The following is a 22,020-nucleotide window of genomic DNA, read 5'->3' on the forward strand; positions in this document are numbered from 1 at the left end:
TAAACTGAACGTCTTCTCCTTCTTGTACGTAATGTTGATGATGGTAAATAGTAATAAATCTGAACAAAATCGTTTTCTTTGGGCACTATTTGTCTTACAACGCCCTGCATGTACGTTACTCCGCTATGAGTGGATTAAAATACATTTTATGCCATTTTTAATCGCAAAACTGTCATTAAACAATGTCAGATATCAGGCTGTGACCGTTTCCTGTAATAACAGCTTTTAGAAATGGACGTCCGGTTCCTGTCACCACCACTGTGAACAATTCTGATTCGACAGGTGTCTCTAGAACGGAGCATTTCGCACAAAACCACTCTGAATGACTTTGTTTACATATTAACTATTTGATTATGTCGATTTTTTGAAAAATCGGTGGACTCCTCCTTCAGTGTGAAACTGTGATTTGAAGTGTTAGCGCACCACCAAGCGGAACAACTTGTGAAGTTTCGTAGCTCTTCTTCACACAGGCAGTATTTTAGGCTACATTTGAAGGGACGGTGTAGCCTAATTTGGTGACATACTGTATGTGAGACGTAGGAATGGGCACCCGAGATGAGAAAAGAACAGTATACATCATTCTTAATGACCTGATAGCAACGTAGTTTCGATTTCTTCGTTGAAAAACCGTGATTCTCGGAGGTTTTCGTGTGTAGTCGTGGCCGAGTGGTTAAGGCGATGGACTAGAAATCCATTGGGGTCTCCCCGCGCAGGTTCGAATCCTGCCGACTACGATGGTCCTTTTTGGTATATATTGCTGTATAACTTAGCTATCTTAGCTAGTTTAGTCACTTACATTTTTAAGACAAACAAGCCGGACCTTACGCTCTACCAACATAACGAATTTAGGCAAGATGACAACAGACACAGCTTGCTATGTCTTTTCGCTAGCCAGTCAGCCAACAGTTAGCTAGCTAGCTAGCTGGCTAAAAGTAAGTTAAAGCTAACGCCAGCAAAGCTAACGAAGGAAGCAGTTTGGGTCTCATGACTCGGGTCTGATTACAAGGCTGAAGTTGGTTTCCTATCCGCCAGCGTTTTGTTTTCCCGTAAATGCTGCACCATTTAAGGTGGAACTGGAAAATTCGAACAAGAAGTTGGCGCATAAGAAGCTGACTTCAGCTTCGTGGTCTGCATAGCTGGCTGTGTTTTTCACATTCACAAGAATTATGCAAAGCTAAATGACGACAAAGCTTCATTAACAAGTTTGAACATGCCAGATGGACTTATTACGAGCAGGTAAAGTTAACCCTTTTTAAAACAACTTCAACTTAACGAAGGGACCTATTTGGGAGCTTTCTGTTTTGGCAGACATGAAGAACGATTTTAACTAAGGTTAACTTAGGTTATATCACAGACAAAATGTGTACGCTGGGCTACTACGAGACTAGCAAAGTGGCAAGTTCTGGATAACTGCTTATCGTAGAGGGGCATCCTGAAGGAAAGCAACTTACGTCCTCGGCTGTATGTTTATACTGGCTTTAACTTTAAGAATACTAAAACAGAGGATGTTGGAACTGCCACTAAAAAAGCATGGTTCTTCAAGGGTTCTTTAGTAAAGGTAGTGGCTCTGTTTAGAACCATGAGTTCTGTAGACAACAATTTCATGCGTAAATCGTTCTATGCATGGTGAAATGGCTCTTCAGGTTGATGGGGTGTTGTACATGGTTCTATATAGCACCGAAAAGGGGTTTTCTATTGTTACAAGCTTGACACCATAACAACTGAACCCTTTTGGTGATGTATAGAACCATTTTCAAAAAGGTTACCTATAGAACCATATATCTAAAGCACATTCATCAGTCTAAATAACCATTTTACTATGCAAAGAACTATTTAAGCATTAAATAGTTATGTACAGACATCATGGTTCTAAACAGAAATATTACCTTTAGTAAAGAACATCTGAAGAACCTATTTAAGTGTGTTGGTAACACATCTTGCGTCAGGGAAATTCTTAAGCTCCGTATTTCATGTGGTTTCCCATTTCAGATTTTCATTTAATTGCTGTGTTGTGTCATCCATGTTGGGGGTCAAAGTTCTGGTCAGATATGCCTTTAGATCCTGCCGCATTGCCAGACATGAGAGAACTGAAAATTCACACAAATAAACTGTTTGTTTGTTTGTGTTCTAATATACAGGCCTCTGCAGAATGAGGCTACTGGTATCGATCTGCAGGTGCCACAGTACCAGGAGATCAGAGGGCCCATGATGACTGGCCATGTAGAGTACCAGATAGTTGTGGTCACCCGCCTTGCTGCCTTCAAGTCTGCTAAGCACAAACCAGGAGATGTTGTACAGTTAGTGGTAGGTGGTCAGTGACTATGAACATGAACATTCCTACTGAACTTTATTACATTTACATTATTAATTTGAAAATAACCATATTTTGATCCCAGCTGGGTCTTCATTAGGTTGAACACAACATCCACAATCGTCATCTACATCCAACCACCTTTCTTTGTTTAAGAAAGGGGGCACTTTTCCCCAGTAAGTTAAATATCATAAGTGCTCTAAAAGCTTAAAAGCACCTTGAAATGTTAATGTGACACATTCGGTACCCCAGTACATAAGAATAGTAACAGATTTTCCTGCTTTGTAAAAAGTCATAGCAACTGGACTTTTATTATCACTACTGCTAACATACTCGCTCACCTGACTTTTGGCTATCTGTGAGTTTTTCCTACATTAGCAATCCCTCAAGGACATTTTAGTAAATATAATATTCAGTAAATGTGTTCTACCACATCATCCTGCATTATAAGATAAAACTCAGTGCTGTAGTCTTGGCAAAGGGATCTTGCACAGTACTAAATGCAGGAATCCCAATAATTGTGAAATATCTGGGGGGAAAAGTCATCAGAATCAATAATATGCCATGATAGTCTCCAGTCAGATTCATTATATATACTTTGTTTTTTGTCCTTATTGCATCCTCCCAAAAAAAACATTAAAGCTTCTTGAGAAAGAATTAAGCTGACTTTAAATGTAAAGTGTGAGATTTTAATTAAATTTTAACACCAAAACTTTATGCTTTTTCTAAAACTTCTGGAGCTGTAGGTGCTATATTCAAACTGATGCTGACACAACTGGATCAAAATATTATTTTCTAATAAGTAATATTGGAAGTGTTAAAAGCAATGCCCTCATATTTCTCAGTAGTGTATTTTCTGTTTAGTGGTGATCATTTGTTTAAGTGCATTATAACGTTTTTCTTGAATCTCTCTGCATACCCTACATCTTTTCTGACGTTCCACACTCTTAAAGGTTCTTTGCATAATGCTGTTAGAAAAAATAATTCCTTACACATTAATTACACAGAAAATAACTATTTTGACTTTCAAATTATGCTTATGGAGAGCGTCATAGGAAAGTATGGGATCTATATTTTCCTATGTATGTCCATTATATTAAAACCTATTGTGTTAGCCTACTTGTCAGTAATAAGTAATGAGTAACACCTCACAGGTAATTTATTAATGAATTCCACTATGTTATAATCCTGCAGGTCTCAAAGAAGTACAGTGAAATTGATGAGTTCTGCCACAACCTAGTTGCTCAGTATCCCAGTATCCATCTCCCTGCCATGCCCCGAAAAGCCCTGTTTGTGGGTGAGACTGACATCCGTGAACGCAGAGCAGCCTTCGACGAGCTTGTCCGATTTATTGCCAAACACCCAACTCTGTCAACCTGTCCAGAGTTATTGGAGTTCTTGGGTGAGTGACCATCTGATTTGTTGGATTTTTACTTGTTTTTTAATTTGTAAAACAACATTGTCATTACAGCTGTATTAAATATTATAAACAGGAGCGAAGAGTAACGTCCGTGATGTCACATCTTCAAACATCCCCTGACTGGTTAGTAGAGGAAGACGATGATGGGCTGGATTTCTTTGGAAAAGAAAATGAGGCTTCTACTACTCAGACTGACCGAGTTAAAAAGCCAGCGAAGGCAGTCAAGCCAACCCAGGAAGAAGAAGAAGATGAAGAGGAGTTATTTGATCCCTTAGGAGGTGTGAGGTAGGAGTCTTAGCACAGAGAGCCCTGGTGTAGTGTTAAAACTGTACTGTTGCAGCATCATGAGCTGGCAACATAAATACAGTGTTGAAAACTGTAGATTGTTTTAATAGTGCGCTGCTTTTGCAACACCAGACACAGGATAGTCACACATGGGTGACTGTTCACTGTGCACCGTTTTTAGTGTAGCACACAACAAATATTGCAGTAGGATCACTAGATGGCAGCACAACATCTCTTAATGACTGCTTGGTCCAGAACCAGACAGAAACTAATAGAAAATGTGTGCCATATACCAGTGGAGTTTTAAACACTTTTGTGTTTAACAAAAAAAAACCTTTCACATAAACAAAAATAGACGAACATTGTTTAATGTCAATACATATAAAAATTTAAAACATCAGTGTATTTAATTTGATTTACTTTAATTATCATCCACTTTCTAGCTTTTAACTGTGGCTATTTGAAGTTTGTTGACACCCTATTCATTAGTAAGACAGTGATAGTCTAATATTTCACTAGTTTTCACCCTGTACAATGCAATAAAAAGAAACACAGAGCAAGAAGTAGACAGAGATCTCTGTGTATGTCTGTTACAAGGTTTCTGAATCCAGTACAGGTTAGTTAGTTGGCCTGTCCAGTTGTAGACTTCTTTTATTATTTAATGATCTGTTTGTTCCATTTAAATTGTAAAATCTGGTTAATTAATTGTGATAATACTTTGAGAAGCAGATGCAGGTTCCACAGTTTCAGATTCCCTGATGATTTGCCCAGTGAACTCCATAAGATGCTCTTGGGCTTATTTGGCTTTTGTAGACTTTTTTACTGCTTACACACTGGTGCAGTGAACTTGACATAATACTAATACCATGATTTAGTTTGTAACTACAATGATTTTATTGTAAAATAATGTAAACATAAACAAGCTGGAATTTTGAAGAACCTGATAATTATAGGGCAGTTTTTCAGGTGCTGTGATTTGATGACTGTGGTATATCACTTTTTATTGTAGTGTTCATGGAACAGTGTTTTTGTTTTTCCTTTCTGAAATATTTGCAAATCAGGATCAGACCAAACTTTTCATTTTATCTGAGTAGTTCGTTTGCTCCAACTAAATGTCTTCCAGGAATATGTGCTCTCTAGCACTTCTCCAGAAGATAACTATAAAAGGTCACTTATTCTCTTTTGCTTTGTTGTGGTAAGCTCTTGCCCTTATCTCTCTGTATGGGAATGTTTTGTCTTTTATTTAAATCCCTGCTGAGAATTCCTTGAGAAAATGATGAGGCACCATCTTAAGAGACTTTCCACCTAACACTGCTGTTGAAATAAAGTCAAGTCGAGTCAAGTCAAATTTATTTATATAGCGCCTTTTACAACAGATGTTGTCACAAAGCAGCTTTACAGAGAATCCGGGTCCACGCCCCCAGTGAGCAAGCCTTGGCGACAGTGGCAATGAAAAACTCCCTCAATAGGAGGAAGAAACCTCGAGAGGAACCAGACTCAAAAGGGGAACCCATCCTCCTCTGGTCGACACTGTATAGCAGCACAGACACAAAACAGTATAAGTGGATACAGTTTTACACTTCTGTGCAGTGCGCTGGCCGCGTCAGATCCCCCGTGGGATGTGATTGAGTGGTGTTCACATCAGACCCTCTTGGGACGGGCAGCCGCTCAGCTCCAGGAAAGAGAGGGGGAGGGGGGGAGAGGGGGGGAGATAAGGGGGACAGATAGTTAGTTCAGCACCAGCGCCTTTTTCTAACAGGAAAACTAATTAACCAAAGGCTCGACTAAACAGGTAAGTTTCTAGCCTAGACTTAAAGATGGAGGCTGTGTCTGAGTCCCGAACACAGACTGGTAGGCTAGTAGGAAATAAGGTCACTGAGGTACTGAGGAGCAAGGCCATTCAAAGCTTTATACGTCAGCAGAAGAATTTTGTACTCGATGCGGAATTTAACTGGCAACTAATGTAAGGTACACAAAATTGGGCTAATGTGGTCGAATTTCCTGGTTTTGGTGAGAACTCTGGCTGCAGCGTCCTGGACTAACTGAAGCTTGTTAAGGTTTTGGCTGGAACAACCAGAAAGCAGAGCATTACAGTAATCTAACCTGGACATGATAAAGGCGTGAACTAACATTTCTGCATCCTGTAGCGACAGTGCATTTCTTAATTTAGCGATGTTACACGGGTGGAGGAAAGCTATTCTGGTAATATTGATAATATACTCATCGAAGGCCAGACTGGGATCGATCATGACACCAAGGCTTTTTACAGATGTGCCTGGTGCAGTTGAGAAACTATTGAGATTAGGAGTTAATGTAGGCAGATTATCCCTAGCAGCTTTTGGACCAAGAAGAAGAACTTCTGTTTTGTCCAAGTTTAGTAAGAGGAAGTTACTTGACATCCAGTCTTTAATGTCTTTTACACAGTCCTCTATCTTATTAAGTTCAATTTTGTCCTCTGGTTTAGTTAAAATATATACAACTGTGTTTCATCGGCGTAGCAGTGGAAACTGATGCCATGTTTTCTAATGATGGTACCTAGTGGTAGCATATATAAGGTAAATAATATGGGTCCTAAGACAGAGCCCTGTGGAACACCATACTTTACTCTTGTGAGAGCTGATGGTTCACCATTTACATTAACAAACTCAAAGCAATCACTAAGGTAAGATTTGAACCACGAAAGAGCTTTACCTGTCACTCCTACTAGTTTTTCAAGCCTGTCTAATAGAATGGAATGGTCTATTGTGTCAAAAGCTGCACTAAGATCAAGTAAAACATCAAGTTCAAGTAAAGTAAGGATATGTTTCCTTTGTCAGCGGATAATAAAAGATCATGTACAATTTTCACTAACGCTGTTTCAGTACTATGGTGAAGCCTGAAGCCAGACTGAAATTTTTCATATATATCACTCCTATGTAGATGGGAACAAAATTGTTTGTCCCTGGCTTTCTCTAAAATTTTTGATAAAAAGGGAAGATTTGAAATAGGTCTATAGTTTGATAACTCAGAGGGATCAAGACTATGTTTCTTAATTAGGGGTTTAATTACACCTGATTTAAGAGACTTTGGAACATAGCCGAGGCTGAGAGAAGAGTTTATTATAGATGGAAAAGGCTTGGTTATTTCTGGCAAAACGTTTTTAAGTAAACCTATAGGAATTGGATCTAGTATACAAGTTGTTGTTTTTGGAGATGAAATTATTTGGACAAGCTCTGTTTGTTGGAGTGAAGTAAAAGACTCCAGTGTCTCTGTAGTGGTTATACTGCACTCTAGATCTAGATCAGGTTTATAGGACACTGCACTGCAGTGCTGCGCATTTTGAATATTGTGCCTAATCGATTTAATTGTAGTACTAAAGAAGTTCATGAAGTCATTGCTGCTGTAGGCTGATGGTATCTGGGCTTCAGTAGCTGCTTGAGTATTAGTCAATTTAGAGATTGTACTGTATAGTAGCCTAGGATTATTCTTGTTATTTTCAATCATTGACGAGAGATAGGCTGAACGTGCTGACTTTAGTGCTTTTCTATAGTCTGTAAGACTCTCCTTCCAGGCAGATAGGAAAACCTCAAGTTTAGTCAGACGCCATTTACCCTTTAATCGCCTAACAGTCTGTTTCATAACTCGAGTATGATCATTGTACCATGGAGCGAGCCTTTTCTGCCTTATTCTTTTACTTTTTAGTGGAGCCACGTTATCTAAAGTAGAGCGAAAAGTGTCCTCCAAACATTTAGTCAGCATATCTAATTCATTAGGTTCAGGCGGACAGCTAATTAAGGATGAAAGATCTGGAAGGTTTTCAAAAAAGCTATTGGGTGTACACGATTTTATAGTTCGTTTAGCACTATAGCGTGTGAATGAACATATATTACGACTAAAACTGATTTCATATGAGATTAAGTAGTGATCTGACACTGCTGTGGTCTGAGGAAGGATGGCCAAATGTTTAATGTCTATACCTAAGGTCAATATTAAGTCTAGAGTGTGGTTACAGTAATGAGTAGGCCCCATAATATTTTGAGTGAAGCCAAAACAGTCTAAAATAGATACAAATGCCTTGCTTAGCGTATCCTGTGGTTTGTCTATGTGGATATTAAAATCTCCAACAATTATTACTTTATTCGAGATTGTTATTAAACTAGATAACAGGTCAGTAAATTCCTGTAAAAACTCAGAGTAAGGCCAAGTACAAAAAAGTAAGAATAAAGCCAAGTACAAAAATGCCTGTGTAAAAAGATGGCGGGATTTCAACCAACTTACCTTTAAAGAATTAGACATTGTTTAAAGATGCTTAAACATTTACACATTGATGTTATATGACTTGAAATTAAACTACAATCTATATTTATCCTGTCATGCTTTTACAAAGGCTTTTTTGCAGAAAGGTCTACAGTGGAAAGTTTCCTAAGATAGCGCCTCATTGGTTTCTCAGGAAAGTTTCAGCTGACATTTAAATAAAAAGTTAATCTTTAAAACAATGAAACATGTACACATTGATTACTTTTCGCAACTATATATTGATTTTGGCATGCACTTGCTGTTGCTTTCAAGGAAATGGTTTAATATTTAGTGTATGTTCTATTCCAAGAATCCATGTACACAATGTTGTGAACTTTATGTGAATTCTCAAATCTACGTCATGGCGTGCTAAGCATTATGAAGCAGTTTGCACTGTATTTGCTCATTTAATGTGGTTATTTTGGAATCTGTGCATTGTAAAAATGAGAAAATATAGATGATGCACTTTGTGGTTGTAGATCAAAGAAACCCAAGCCTGTACAACCTGTGCCCAAGCCTGCACCTACACCCAAACTGTCCCTCTTTGATGAGGAGGATGACCCAGACAAGGAGCTCTTTCAGCCTGCAGTAAAGGACAGTAGGTGCTGTTTTTGTTTTTTCTGACATTAAAAATGAAGTGTAGTAACACTCTGCCAGGTAGAACATATTCCCCAAATGGCAAGTCCTGTAAATTTGGCAGACACAAGAACCATATTAAATATGCAAAACTATTCACCCACTCAGAACATGGTGTACCTACTCAACTGAATAAAATAAATAAAATGCTCAGCATGGTCAGCACCATGTGCCGTCAGTTACCATCAGCTCTTACACCCACAGTGTTCCTACAGGTAACCTGAGACTGTTTGAGGACCCAGACTTAGGTGGACCTGTCACTGTTGGAGACACTTTGCTCCTCTCTAATGCCTACCAGAAGAGTGCGGCTTCTGCTGCTCCCAAGCTAGATGAAGACGTGGATGAGCTCTTTAGGTCAGTTCTTCATCTACTGCAATGTTTTATTCCTGTCAGAAGGTCTTGATTGAGGCCTTATTGACCCATCATCATGGCTAAGATACAAAGGTTAAAACAGAGAGGCATCAGGTGTAAGAAAGCATTTTTGGCAGAATAGGCCAAAAGTAACAGCCGTGAGAGATGCTTATACAAGTGCTATGTAAGGATGCACTGGTAAAATCTGAGACCTGAGATATGTACTTGGCTACTTCCCACAGGATTTTGCACCTGCATGCCTTTTTTATTGTTTTGTAAGTGTGTGTAACTGTAGCTCTGAGGCTGCTGATGATAGATTGGAGAGGATTAACTGGAATGAATATGTTTGAGCTTTGGCTGCCAGACGGTTTGGGTTACATAACACTGGGTCGCTGGCTGGGTAGAGGCTTGCCGTGATCTTGAGAAAGTTATTTTTTTCAGCCTCCAGGCCTTAGAAACACTTGTCCTTTTTAATAAGAAAAAACCTCAAAGCTTGTATTATGACTTTCTAGATATTTCGGAGAATAAACACTTACATAAATTAGTTTACTTTAGATTACCTGGGCTTTTTTTTTAAGGGGTTGCTTGTTTGATGAAAATCAGAAGTTAATAATTCACTATACATGTGGGACAAGGACGATTATACTTTGTTTTTTTTCTAGGCTTGCAATGATTCACAAAATTCATACTTTGGTTCAATACGACACAGTGGTGTCTTGATTCAGTACATTTTTCGATGCAAAAATAAGTGCCTGAAAATCTACCTAATGTTTAAAGGTTGTTTGCGGTTTCAGTTTTTTACAGCGTTCAACATTATAGAAGTACAGGGTTTTACAATATTATGCTAGCCACAAGCTAATATGCATAAGAGATGTGCTGTTCTTCCATGCTTACAATTTTGAGGTAAAGAAGAAGCAATATTTTCAGAGGAGGGAGAGTCTGCCCTCATGAAGGGTTTTCTTGTTTATTTGCATTATATATCATGCAATATAATCAGTATTAAAATGAGTCCTTTATTTGCTCCGACCTGTTGATGAATGTATTGTTCAGTGTCTTTGTATATTGAATTCGGAGGCTAGTATAGACCGGTATAATATATCTCTACATGCCTATTTTTCCCATTATGGGCTACTTTTTTGATCATTTCCTGGCCCAGAAACATACAGAAATTCACTGTGGTCATGTCCCATTTCCCACATGGTGGTTATGTCTCAACACCTCCCTTTCACTCACTGGCCACTTTGAGTTGCACACAGTCAGTGTTATAGTTTCACAAACTATTTTCTTAGCTGGAGGAAGTTGTTTTGTCTCCAACTGATTGACGGCCCCCTCAATTCACAATTCGCCTTGTGAGCAGTTGGTGGGAGGGGCTGTGTACAATTTGCTTGATAAGCTGCAGTCAGCATTCAAGTGGTGTTGGAAAACGGGGAAATACCAATTTTTCTACTTATATATTGCACTTGAACAGTCAATGAAGTCCTATTGGAAAACTTGGGATTCTAGTTGATATACGAGTTTTATGCGATGTGATTTAATAATGATATTCTACAAAATTGCAACACTGGGGAGGTCCAGCGAAGTTTAAATGGGACACAATTGTAACAGGTCAATTTTTCTTTGACTATATGATGTAGCTGTGGATAAGACAGGACAAGAAATTTCCTGTTTTTTTCCTAACCAGAAGATTTTACAGTGTCTACAGCTCCATTAAAGAAAACTTTATTTTCATCCACATAAGTAAAAAACAGTTGTTTGGTTTACAATTTCGTATTGCTCATAAAAACATATATCATGTATTTTCTGACTGTAAACCCCATGTATTGAAATCTCATTTGAAATGTCATGTTTTTCCCCAATTAGGGTGGAGGAGGATTTGGACAAACTTCTAGCAATAAGTAAACCTGTCAGACCAAAACCAGCCATTGCCCCGAAACCCAAACCAGCACTAAAGCCCAAGCCAGCCGTTCCTCAGAAGCCTCCTTCTCTGGCACAGGCTAGTGGAGCCGCTCCTCAGTCAGGCACTGCCCAGGCCATGGATCAGCTAGACATACTAAAGTACATCCAGCAAAACGAGGCTGCTGTCAGTGAGGACCTTGATCTTTTTTAGCTTTGCTGTTCAGAAACCAAAGCTCAGCAATCCTGAACCTTAACCTGACTTTAACGTCGGCTTATTTGGTGTTGAGAGTGGGACAGAATGTATTACCTGACAAGTAGTGATGTTCATTAATGATGCAATATTGGTGATTTCTGAAAACAGCTTCGTTATCTGTTTATCCTTTTCATCTCATTTTGAAACCTTCAGTTCACGGAGTTCAGTTTTCAGTCATGAACACCTATCAAACCAAAGAGCTGGACATGATTCTCTTTTATAGAATTGAAGTATACTTTTTTTCAGTGACCCTCAGCAAGGTGATGACAGTAAGAATATAATTACCTAAAATCTCCCTCGTTACTCTTTGTAAGGGCAGATTCTAAGCATGGATGTTTGTACATTTGTGACCTAATTTTGTTGATGGAAACGATGGTGATTGCTGAGAAAGAAGTCTCATCTGGTGGTGCAGCTCATTGGTTTATGGCATGTTTTGCATTATGAAGGATTTTTTCATTGTATCAGTGGTAAGGTAGTAAACTTTTTATAGTGAAAATTATTCTGCACAAAAGAGCTCAGCCACTCAAATGATGATCTACAGGAGTGTTTGGTATGTTTTAGTAAATCATGCAGACCAAATTTTTGGATTTCTCATTGGAGAGTTTTGGTTAGCAGTGAATATCAGGAGTGAGCTTTTGAAATAGCATGGCATTTTGTTGGATCATGATAACCCATTATGTTGAGCACTTTAAGTAACAATGCACAGCACTGCCAATTAAAAGAATGACAACAGAATTGTGTTTGTATTTCTTGCCTTTTGTCAGTTTTTTTTAAATTATCCATGACTTAGCTTTGGAAATATGACTACTGCTGCTGCTGCTGCCACTACTGCTACTGCTACTACTACTAAGGCTACTTACTGATACTGTTGCTGCTGCTACTACAACTACTAATGTTACTGATACTGCTGCTGCTGCTGTTATACTATTACTGCTGCTGCTGTCATTACTATTACTGCGGCTACTATTGATGCTACTGATACTGCTGCTGCTACTACTTTTATTGCTAATGCCACTGATACGATTGCTGATGCTGTAACTGTTACTGCTACTACTGCTGCTGCTACTTCCAGAGCTGCTACTACAACTAATGCTACTACTACAACTGTTGCCACTGCTACTACTTTTACTGCTACTGCTGCTAATGCTACTGGTAGTAACTGCTGCTGCTATTAGTATTACTGCCACCACTGCTGCTGCTGCTACTACTTCTGCTGCTGCTAATACCTTTACTGCTACTAATGCTACTGATACTACTGCTGCTGTTTTACCGCTGCTACTACAACAGTTGCTACTACTATTACTGCTACAACTGTTGCTGTTACTAGTATTATTGCTACTGATACTACTGCTGCTGCAATTACTATCACTGGTGTTACTGCTGCTGTTATTTTGCAAAATGTATCTTTGAAATATTTACGTTTCAGAATTTCTTGGTATTTGGTAATTCCCCCTTCGCCTCAATGACTATGGGCACTTGAGCTGACAAGGGATCCGCAAGTCTGTGCAAAAGTCTCTGATGAGAAGATGAAATCCACCTGAGAGTCGCCTGGACACGAGCTTCAGTAAAAGAGATCAGACAAAAAAAACTGACATATTTGTAAAAAAAATTGCTTAAATTTAAATAATGACAAAAATAATGCATTTCGTTGTTTTTAATTTTTCAAAATTCTACAACTTTCTGTTGTTATTTTCAGGTTTAAATGAACAGATGTTTCATGTGGTCTCAGACGTCTTTTTTGTAACTGATAATTAGAAAGAGATCCTTACCCTCTGAAAGGTCCTGGAGTAATGGATAACACAAAGTTGCAGTGTGGTATGTGCTGGTTTAACCTTAGCTCCCAATTTGTAATCCAGTGTTGTAAGTACACGAAATTGTAAAATTCTCGGCACTAGTCAAAAAGATGAGCAATGTAATGATGAACTTGTGACTGTAGAACATTCATCAAGAATGTTATTCTACTTATTTATTATTTACAGTAAACGTCACCACTTGGTTATCAAAGAGAGAAGTTGAAGTGGAAAACCTGTGTTTTGTGTATATATATATACACGTGTCTTTGTGCTCTTTGCTGTTATCTGTGTGAATAATTTACTGAGATTTGCAGAAACAGCCTTCAAGGATGAATCTCAGGATGACAAGTATGAATGCTGGGTAACTACTTCAGTGAAGCACTAGGGGGCATTAGGTTCAAATTTCCAAGTAACATTCTTGTCATTTCACAGTTTGCCAGAGGTAGCAAAGTGTTAACCATTTGAACTTCTTGAAATGTTTTAATGAATTAATCTTTAGATTCATTACTCAGTAATTACTATGATGTATTTAGTAACTACTATTCAACAAATATGTGAGTAATGAGCAGGGCTCAGTTCAAGGAGGTGGGGCGGGGGGGCGGGGGGGGCGTGCTTAATGTCATTATGTGAGATCACCTGAAATGTCTATTATTTGAATTTCATCCCTATTTGCATCTATTTGAACTTCAACCCAAAACCTAAACCTAATCACCCTCAAATCTTTGTTTAAACCGAAATACTAACTCTGCCCTAAACACTGTTGAGAATCAGCAGAGTTTCGACAGATAGTTTCATTCATTTAGTTAATAATTTGAACATCTATATAATAACTGGGAAATGGGAACCATCCAAATAAAGTGAAAAATTAACAAAATAAAAAAAGTAACAAAATTCATTTTGTTAATTTCAGCTGTATTGTAACTTATGAAGTAATACTTTGGGTTTAACTGAACAACAGCAAGCTAGAAAAGTTTCACATAACCCGCTATTTAAAAAAATGTTGGGACACTAATCAAAATGTCCAAACAAGAAATCTTGAACCCAAAGCTACTTCTGGAGAGACTCAAAATTTTGGTATTAGGATTTTGAATTAGAATATTCAGTCAAGTATTCAGTCAAAGAATAGTGTCTCTTACTAACACAATGTCTGTTATCTCTGGCCATACAGAAGACAAAATCCAGCAAACCTGGCTGAGCATCAGCTGTGTAAACTCATGCTCTCCATGCTGAGAAGACCTCAAGCTGTCCTCCAAAAGAAGGGATACGCAACAAAATACTAACCTAAATAAAATTCTAAATACTGACAAAGATATAGGAAAAATGCATCAGTGTTAATCCCACTAAAGTTTAAGTACTTTTAGTTGTTGTACTTAAGTTTGCAGTTAAACCTTGTCATTATTGCTGATTGCTATAATGTTTACGATGGATGCAAATGAATAAAGTTTTGAATAAACAGACATAATTTGAATTCAGTGAGTGTCCCAAGACTTTTTTTCCTCCGTCCCCTGCCATTTTTATTACCCTGGACTTTTGAACCCACCATCCCCCACTTTAAAATGTTTCTACAGTTTGACTGCTGGTTATGAGGGTGAAGAACTGAAGTGTGGGCCACATACTGAGTAACACTAGAGACTGAGTAATTATAGAGCTTTTAGGAAATTAACTACAGGGAAAAGGCTGTAAGAGCCCAGAGTATGAAAGCTTATTGACAAGTAACTGTTGTTTATCAGGACGTTTCAGTGGAGGGTCTGTTGTGCACATGATGTTTTGTTCCCTTCTATGTGTCCTGGACGTTGAATGTTGATTTTTTCAGCTCTGATAGAGCTCTATGACTCATAATTATCAGTAAACTTAAAGGTCAGTGGCCAAGTGATCATAAAACTCATGGCTGAAATGTCATGGCAGCACGCAGAATGGCTTGTGTAGAGGTCAGCAGAGTAATGATTCTGTCTTATGTTGTAGGAGGATGTTTGTCAGATGCGTAATGTAAAGAGAGAATATCGCTATGTGCTGAGAGGTCAGCACTGCAGGACAAAGAGTGGAGTAGAAATGGAATGGCACTGTATATAATGAATCGTCACTTTTATTATAGGGCTCTGGTCTCCTCCACATTGCTTGGAACTCTGGAGAGAGCTTTTATACCAGGCACGTTTCTCTTATCTTCTGTGTGTTAAAGGGGAATTCCACCGATTTTTCAAAAGTTCTGCATAACTCAATACATAAACATAGCCATTCAGAGTGGTTTGATATAAAATGGTTCATTGTAGAGCCCATGTGTCAAACACAAGGCCTGCAGTCCAAGTCAGGCCCGTGACACAGTTCTAGTCGGCCCATGAAATTATTTTAATTTTCTATTCTTAGTAGCCTGTTTCACCCTGGGATGCACTACAGTCCCCAGTATGCACTGCAACGTAGTGTGCGTTCAGACCCCCTTCCCCCAACAACAATCTATGGCCAGCGGTTACATGAAAAGAAAAGATGCCTGGTGTCTAGTTCAAGCAAATAGGCAGTTTAAAAGAAAAATAACCTAAAACAATGTATTTTTATGTAAATTTATTTTTGAATATGTATTTAATGTCTATGTAAAAAAAAATAATAATAAAAACACAGCTGGCCCACAGATTTGCTGCGATTTTTTAATATGGCCCTTTCAGTGGTTGAGTTTGACACCCCTGCTGTAGAGGAACCTGTGAAATTATATTTCTTTAAAGTGATGGTCATTGGAACCAGGGGTCATGCTGTCTACAACACAAATATGGTCATTTTATTTACTATCCAAAGCTACCAGTAATCATATACAAGTTTTTGTATATAATATTTATAATGAGGACTTCTTTGACTTACAATGACCTGTGGCTGTCCTCCCTGAATGAATTTACATGAACGGAAATACATTTAAGATGCATTTATAAACTCAAAAATATCATTAAAAAATGCCTCAGGCATCAGGCAGCATATTCACGACCATTTCATGCAATAACTTTCTGTGAAGTAGTTTTAGAGCCATTAAATGCTTTGGACGTCTGGTTCCCATCACTACCACTGTGAACAATTCTTGCTCAGTACGTTTTTCTAGAATGGAGCATTTCTCATCAAACCACTCTGAATGACTTGATCAAATCTCAAGCATTTAATTATGTGGGCATTCTGAAAAATTGGTGGAGTTCCCCTTTAAGCAGCTGCAGTGGCATGCTTTATATTGAGTGTGGAATGACTGCAGCCTGAGGGTTACAAAAAAAGTGATTTATGTGTTCTATAGATATGACTATTCACACATATGAGCTACCGAATTCTAGCCCACTCAATCTTTATATTGAATTAAAGGCGTCCCTCAGCTGCTCCATTTCTTAGGTAAAAAAACTTGTCTGTAAATTCTTTTTCGGAAAAGGAAAAGCATCATTCATGTGTTTTTAATTATAGCATACCAGTAATGTAGTACTTACAGTAAAAGTTTGCGTTTGGTAATTGCGCTCTTGGATGTTTGAACAACTGTGATGAAATATTTCTAGGAAATGCCAAAATCAACCTAAAAGTGGGTTTTTGTCCAAGAACATTCCAGCACAGCGCATGATTCATGGCTGCTGAGCTCCGTTTGTCTAGCAGTCTGGGCAGCTTTCAGACTTCAGCTTGGATTCCACCATTTGCAAAACATTCACATTTATGGAGAGAACAGCACTCGGATTAAAGTGTCATAAAACTTTTAAAATGTGTTTTTCACCTGTGGCCTCAAAACTATAAAGCCTAAATAGCCTAAATACTGTAAAATCTAGAAATATTAGAAATGCTTGCTGTGTTATTCTAATCTTAAAGGGAAATTCCAATGATTTTGCAAACATTTTGCATAATTAAATGGTTAAGGTATAAACAAAGTAATTCAGAGTGGTTCGGTGTCAAATACTGTGTTCTGTGAGTCAGAATTGTTCACTGTGGTGGTGACGGGAACTAGACGTCCAAAGTTTAATGGCATTAAAAGCTCCCTCACAGAAATATGTTTATAAACACATTGTTATTATGCTATGTTTTAGAATAGCCCAGCTTAGCACATATGACCAAGTGTCATAGAGTTGCAGCAGACATATTTTGGAGCTGTCACTGTACTTTTACACAAATTGAATTGCTGTATTAGATCTTTATTTGCATGTCACAGTCTTTGTTGGTCTCTTCAGGCTTGTTTCTGACCACAGAACCGGCCATAACTGCATATTGCAAACATTTCTAAATAATAGTTGGGCCTGAGACCAGGAAACAGCTGCTACTTAACTTTGAGAGCAGAGTGAGCAAGCAAGTGCGTTTTTCCCACTCTCTCCTAGGCCTACCAGGTCCAGCAGTGGGATTTATGTCCCTAGTGTCCACGTCAATCCCTCTTTGTGCTGCTAGGGGGAGGAGCTGTGCCAATTTTGTGGGAGAGTGTGGAGATTACGGTCTGATGATATCCACCAGTGAGTGGCACGGGGCATTCAGACGAAACCACACGTCTGATAGCCTGGCTTGTGTTGGCCTTGACACAAAGTCTCAAGCACGTATCTCTGTTTTGAGCCACATCTGTACAGGAAGAAGGGTCATGTGTGTGGGACCTTATAATCTGTAAAGAGGATTAAACTTTTTTTAAGCTTTAACTGAAGAGAGTTAGAAACTGGGTGAGATTTCTGAAGGACTTGTTCCAACTGCTTTTCCATAATGCACTTGGGGTGTATGAAAAATGGTAGGTGTACTGAATAGGCCGGCTTAGCACATGTGACCAAGTGTAGTAGAGCTGTAACAGACATATTTTGGAGCTTTATCTGTACTTATACTTTAAGTGAATTGCTGTAGTAGAGCTTTATTTGCAAGTCTTTGTTGGTCTCTTCAGACTTATTTCTGACCACAAAGCAGGCCATAAATGCATGTTGCAAACATAAATTATAGTTGGGCCTTTCAGTGAATGGAGACTCTATTTGGCACACCCCTGTATATGCTGAACTGCCTAGGCACAGATAGTAGCTCAGAGAATACTGTCTACACAGGCTTCTGCCTGAGTAATGAGTGTCTGTACAAATTGGAGAGAGAATAATAACATCACTTAATGAGCACAATGTTTTGACCATTTAAAGGGGCCATACTCTGGAAAAACAAATTTTCCTTGCTTTTTTTAATAAAAGAATTTGATGTAATTTGTAAAAGTTGTTAATACTACTAACTTCAAGTTCCCATTCACCCTCCAGTCTATACAGACTGTTTATTAAAAAAAAGCTAAGCTCTGTTTTGAATATTCTGTTTATGTGATATCACAGAAAATGACGTATTTACATCTATGCACATATACTGCCTGCAGTGGTTTAGTCCCAGCCATTAATGCTGAAGCTGTAAGGACAGTTTCTGCCCAGGTTGTTTTTCGAATAAAGCACATTATAGGGCAGTCAATCAGAATACAGAGCACATATCAGTCATTTACATATATCACCAATAAACATATATAAACATCATGAGTGAACCTCAACAGAAAATACAAGAAAACTATAAGATATGGTGTCTGAGTTTCTTTGTAAGTCCACAATCCTGATATGCATATTCAGGAATTGCATGCAAGGCAGTGCAAAATGATTGAGTGATAGTTAAGAGTGAGCAATGAAAGGCTGAACACAACAGCAGGTTTTTAAGGGTTAAGGGGTTCATATCATAGCTAGCTCATCAAGGGGGTGTACAAAATAATGGAAACAGCACATGAAATATTTATACTCTTTGGCCATTTTATCAGGCACACCTACCATGTAAGTGCACTTCATAGGTTTACAATTACAGACTGTAGCCCATCTGTTTCCTCACAGTTTATCAGCCCCCCCTACCCCGTTCATCATTTGAAAAGGAAAACCATAGTCAAAGAACCACAGCTGAGCAGATATTATTTGGGTGGTGAACTATTCCCAACACTGTAGTTATACTGACATGGCAGCGGCTATTAGTGTAAATGGTGCTGGTTCAAGTTGATGAGGCACAGCAGCGCTGCTGGAGTTTTTAAACACATTACTGTCACTGCTGTACAGGTTTATAGCTATAGTCTCTACAGCTACACAGTTGTGGGCAACAGTTTGAACATCCTGGCCAAATTACATATTTTGATGATTTTCTCAGTGATTTTAAGTTAACACCTCCTCTACAGGGAGGAATTCCACTGATTTTTCAAAATTTCTGCATAGTTCCTGCATAATCCTACCTCTCTGCCATGAATAGTTTTTTAGACCAAAATCTTCTCAGAACTATCAGAAAACAATGTCTCAGGCATCAGGAAGTGTGTTAGTGTGTTAGTATTTCATGTAATAACTTTCTGAGAGGGAGCTTTTAGAGGTATTAAACTCTACAGACGTCTGGTTTCTATCACCACCACTGTGAAGAATTCTGACTGGTAAGTTTCTATAGAAGAGAGCCTTTCACACGAAAACGCTGTAAATGACTTTGTTGACATCTTAACCATTTAATCATGCAGAATTCCTCTTTAAATATGCCATTTTTCTTCAATTTCAACATATGCACAATTCTAACATATTTTGACATATTTAACGTAAAATAAAACAAAATTTTTAATTGCGCCACAAGCTTTGCACAGGCCACGTTTTTAAAAATATGTTAAATTCAGCAAATAAGCAGTAATTGTGCAATAATATTATCAGAAGTATGTTCTCTGTAGAGGATGTTAGCTTATTTTTTACTTTTCAACAAAAACGTAATATGCTCAGGGGCGCCAAAACTTTAGCGTGTGAATGTAGTCTGTAAATGTTCAGGTGTACCAACCAGGTAGTTATCTAATGATGAGCCAATTAAAGGTACAGTGTCTGTGCTTTTATTTGTTACGAACGATGACTCACGCAACAAAACAAAAAAACTATTTCTCTGCAGTTGTTGGATCATGAAATGGTGTCCAGAGATAGGAGGCTGAGTTTGAATACTTTAATTTGGTATATTGTGTGACCAGATCACTGTAACATCAAGTTTAGCTGAATCTGGTTCTGGTTCATTTCGACCTGTCAGCAGGCCTCTCCTAGTTTGCAGGCTAATAAATTAGCCAGTAAAAAAACCCAGTGACGCTGCTGCACCTGATACACTCCTATCAGCACAACACATACTAACATGCATTTACCATGTTGGTATCACTTCTGGGCTGGAAATGGCCCACCATCCAAATAAAAAAATGCTCTGTATAGATGTAGGACATCCAAATGTCTTCTACTCTCAGCCCCTCCAACTGTTCTATTTGCATCTGTTCTGGTCAAAAGAGCAGTACACTGCAGGGCAATGTGACATTTTAAATTCTGCTGATAGGCACTGGTATTAAACAGTCTTTCAGAGACTATCCTCCCTTTAACAATCAGTCTTTATGACCTAGTTGGACGAATATGAAGTGCTGTTATAAAAGAATTTCTTCTATTCACTGCAGCAGAGAGGAAATGAGGAGACTGTTCATGGCACCAGCGATTCTTTTCCTCACAGCATTGCACATTCAGCACCCACTTGTTTCCACCCTGCGTTTGACACATTGAGCCAAACAGCCAGAGTCAGTGTGCTGGGTGCTGCTGACCCGTACTTCAAGTGCTTAATGTTATGTTTAGACTGTTATGTCTGTTGAAGCTCAGATAATGCTGGGTTCTCTGTTTAATTCAAGCTAATAACAGAACTTGAGCACCAGTGCAGGTCACAGGTGCAAATGGACATCTAATAAAGTGCTTACTATGCCAGTAACCAATGATAATTAATGAGCAGTCTATGATGATGTAGACAAATGTATCCATTTGTCACATCGTCATTAGTAATTAGTTTAGTCTCAAGATTAGATGTAAAATGATTCACTTGCATGAGGACGAACTGCAGTTCAAAAAATTATTAAAAGAAAAAATGAGCTAACCATACAAGGCCTGGTAGACCACCAAAACTGTCCACCTCAGATAAACAGTAATTAAAACTTTCATCTTTGAGAGAGAGGACAAAATCAAGCTCCACTCTTGCTTCAGATCTGAAAAAAATCCACAGGTTTTTCTGTCCATCCTTCCACTGTGAGAAGACAACTAAGTCCTATGAGTCTGAAAGGATGTGTAGCTGTCAAAAAGCTCTTACTGAGAAAAGAAATAGACAAAAAGGAGAAACATTTTCATATCAATGAAGCTGCTGATGTTATCAGAACAATGAACTGACCACCCCAGAGCCCAGACCTCAACACCACTGAGTATGTTTAGGATTACTTGGATTGTGAGAAGCAGAATATTCAACTTCTAAGACTGAACTTTGGAGGTGTTGGAAGAATCCCTTCATATTTCTTTGAAAAACTGAAAGCAAGCAAGGGTGGTCTCTGACATTTGCACAGTACTGTACTCTATAATAAGTTAAAGATTTGTCCATTTTGACATGTCTTCACTAAAAGTCGGTCTAATCTGATTTTGTGTTAGCATTTCTGCATCTTGTTCATGTTTACAGTCTCTGGCAAGCAAGTTTAACATGTCTGAGAAAAACCTCTGTGACATATACACCCCCCACATACAGAGCAGTGGCTTTCCTGAAAAATCCCCTCAGTAGTCATTCTGCCGGAACAGCACAGTGGCTCTCTGTGCTGTGGAGATGTGGAGAAGCATTTAGCCTTTGGCAGGAGCAGTGAGAGCGAGGCCCACTGCTACGTTGTGATTAATGCTGCGTTGGTGTGGCTTTTGTCAGACATCAGGTCATGCCGAGGCTCTCTGGCCTGCTGCCCAGGCTTGTTTAGAACATCCGGTAGCGTCTCGTCAGTTTCTCATGCATCGCATATCCGTCTGGGATGCGTTACGCTTCAATCTGTGACCGT

General features: G+C 38.6%; 1 protein-coding gene and 1 non-coding gene across 2 annotated transcripts; both read left to right on the forward strand.

Annotated features, from left to right (window-relative positions):
• Nucleotides 1-652: 652 nt before the first annotated feature.
• trnas-aga lies at nucleotides 653-734 on the forward strand. The gene has a single exon. It is a non-coding gene; the product is annotated as a tRNA-Ser (tRNA).
• hs1bp3 (HCLS1 binding protein 3) lies at nucleotides 685-12,162 on the forward strand. Its single transcript, XM_036593331.1, is given in 8 exon segments — nucleotides 685-1,236; nucleotides 2,139-2,304; nucleotides 3,506-3,713; nucleotides 3,805-3,842; nucleotides 3,844-4,016; nucleotides 8,771-8,889; nucleotides 9,143-9,281; nucleotides 11,139-12,162. Coding segments are annotated over 8 exon segments (1,116 nt in total). The 5' UTR covers nucleotides 685-1,210; the 3' UTR covers nucleotides 11,386-12,162.
• Nucleotides 12,163-22,020: the final 9,858 nt, after the last annotated feature.

The sequence above is a fragment of the Colossoma macropomum genome, unplaced genomic scaffold (genome assembly GCF_904425465.1).
Source record: "Colossoma macropomum unplaced genomic scaffold, Colossoma_macropomum, whole genome shotgun sequence".
NCBI classification, from domain to species: domain Eukaryota; kingdom Metazoa; phylum Chordata; class Actinopteri; order Characiformes; family Serrasalmidae; genus Colossoma; species Colossoma macropomum.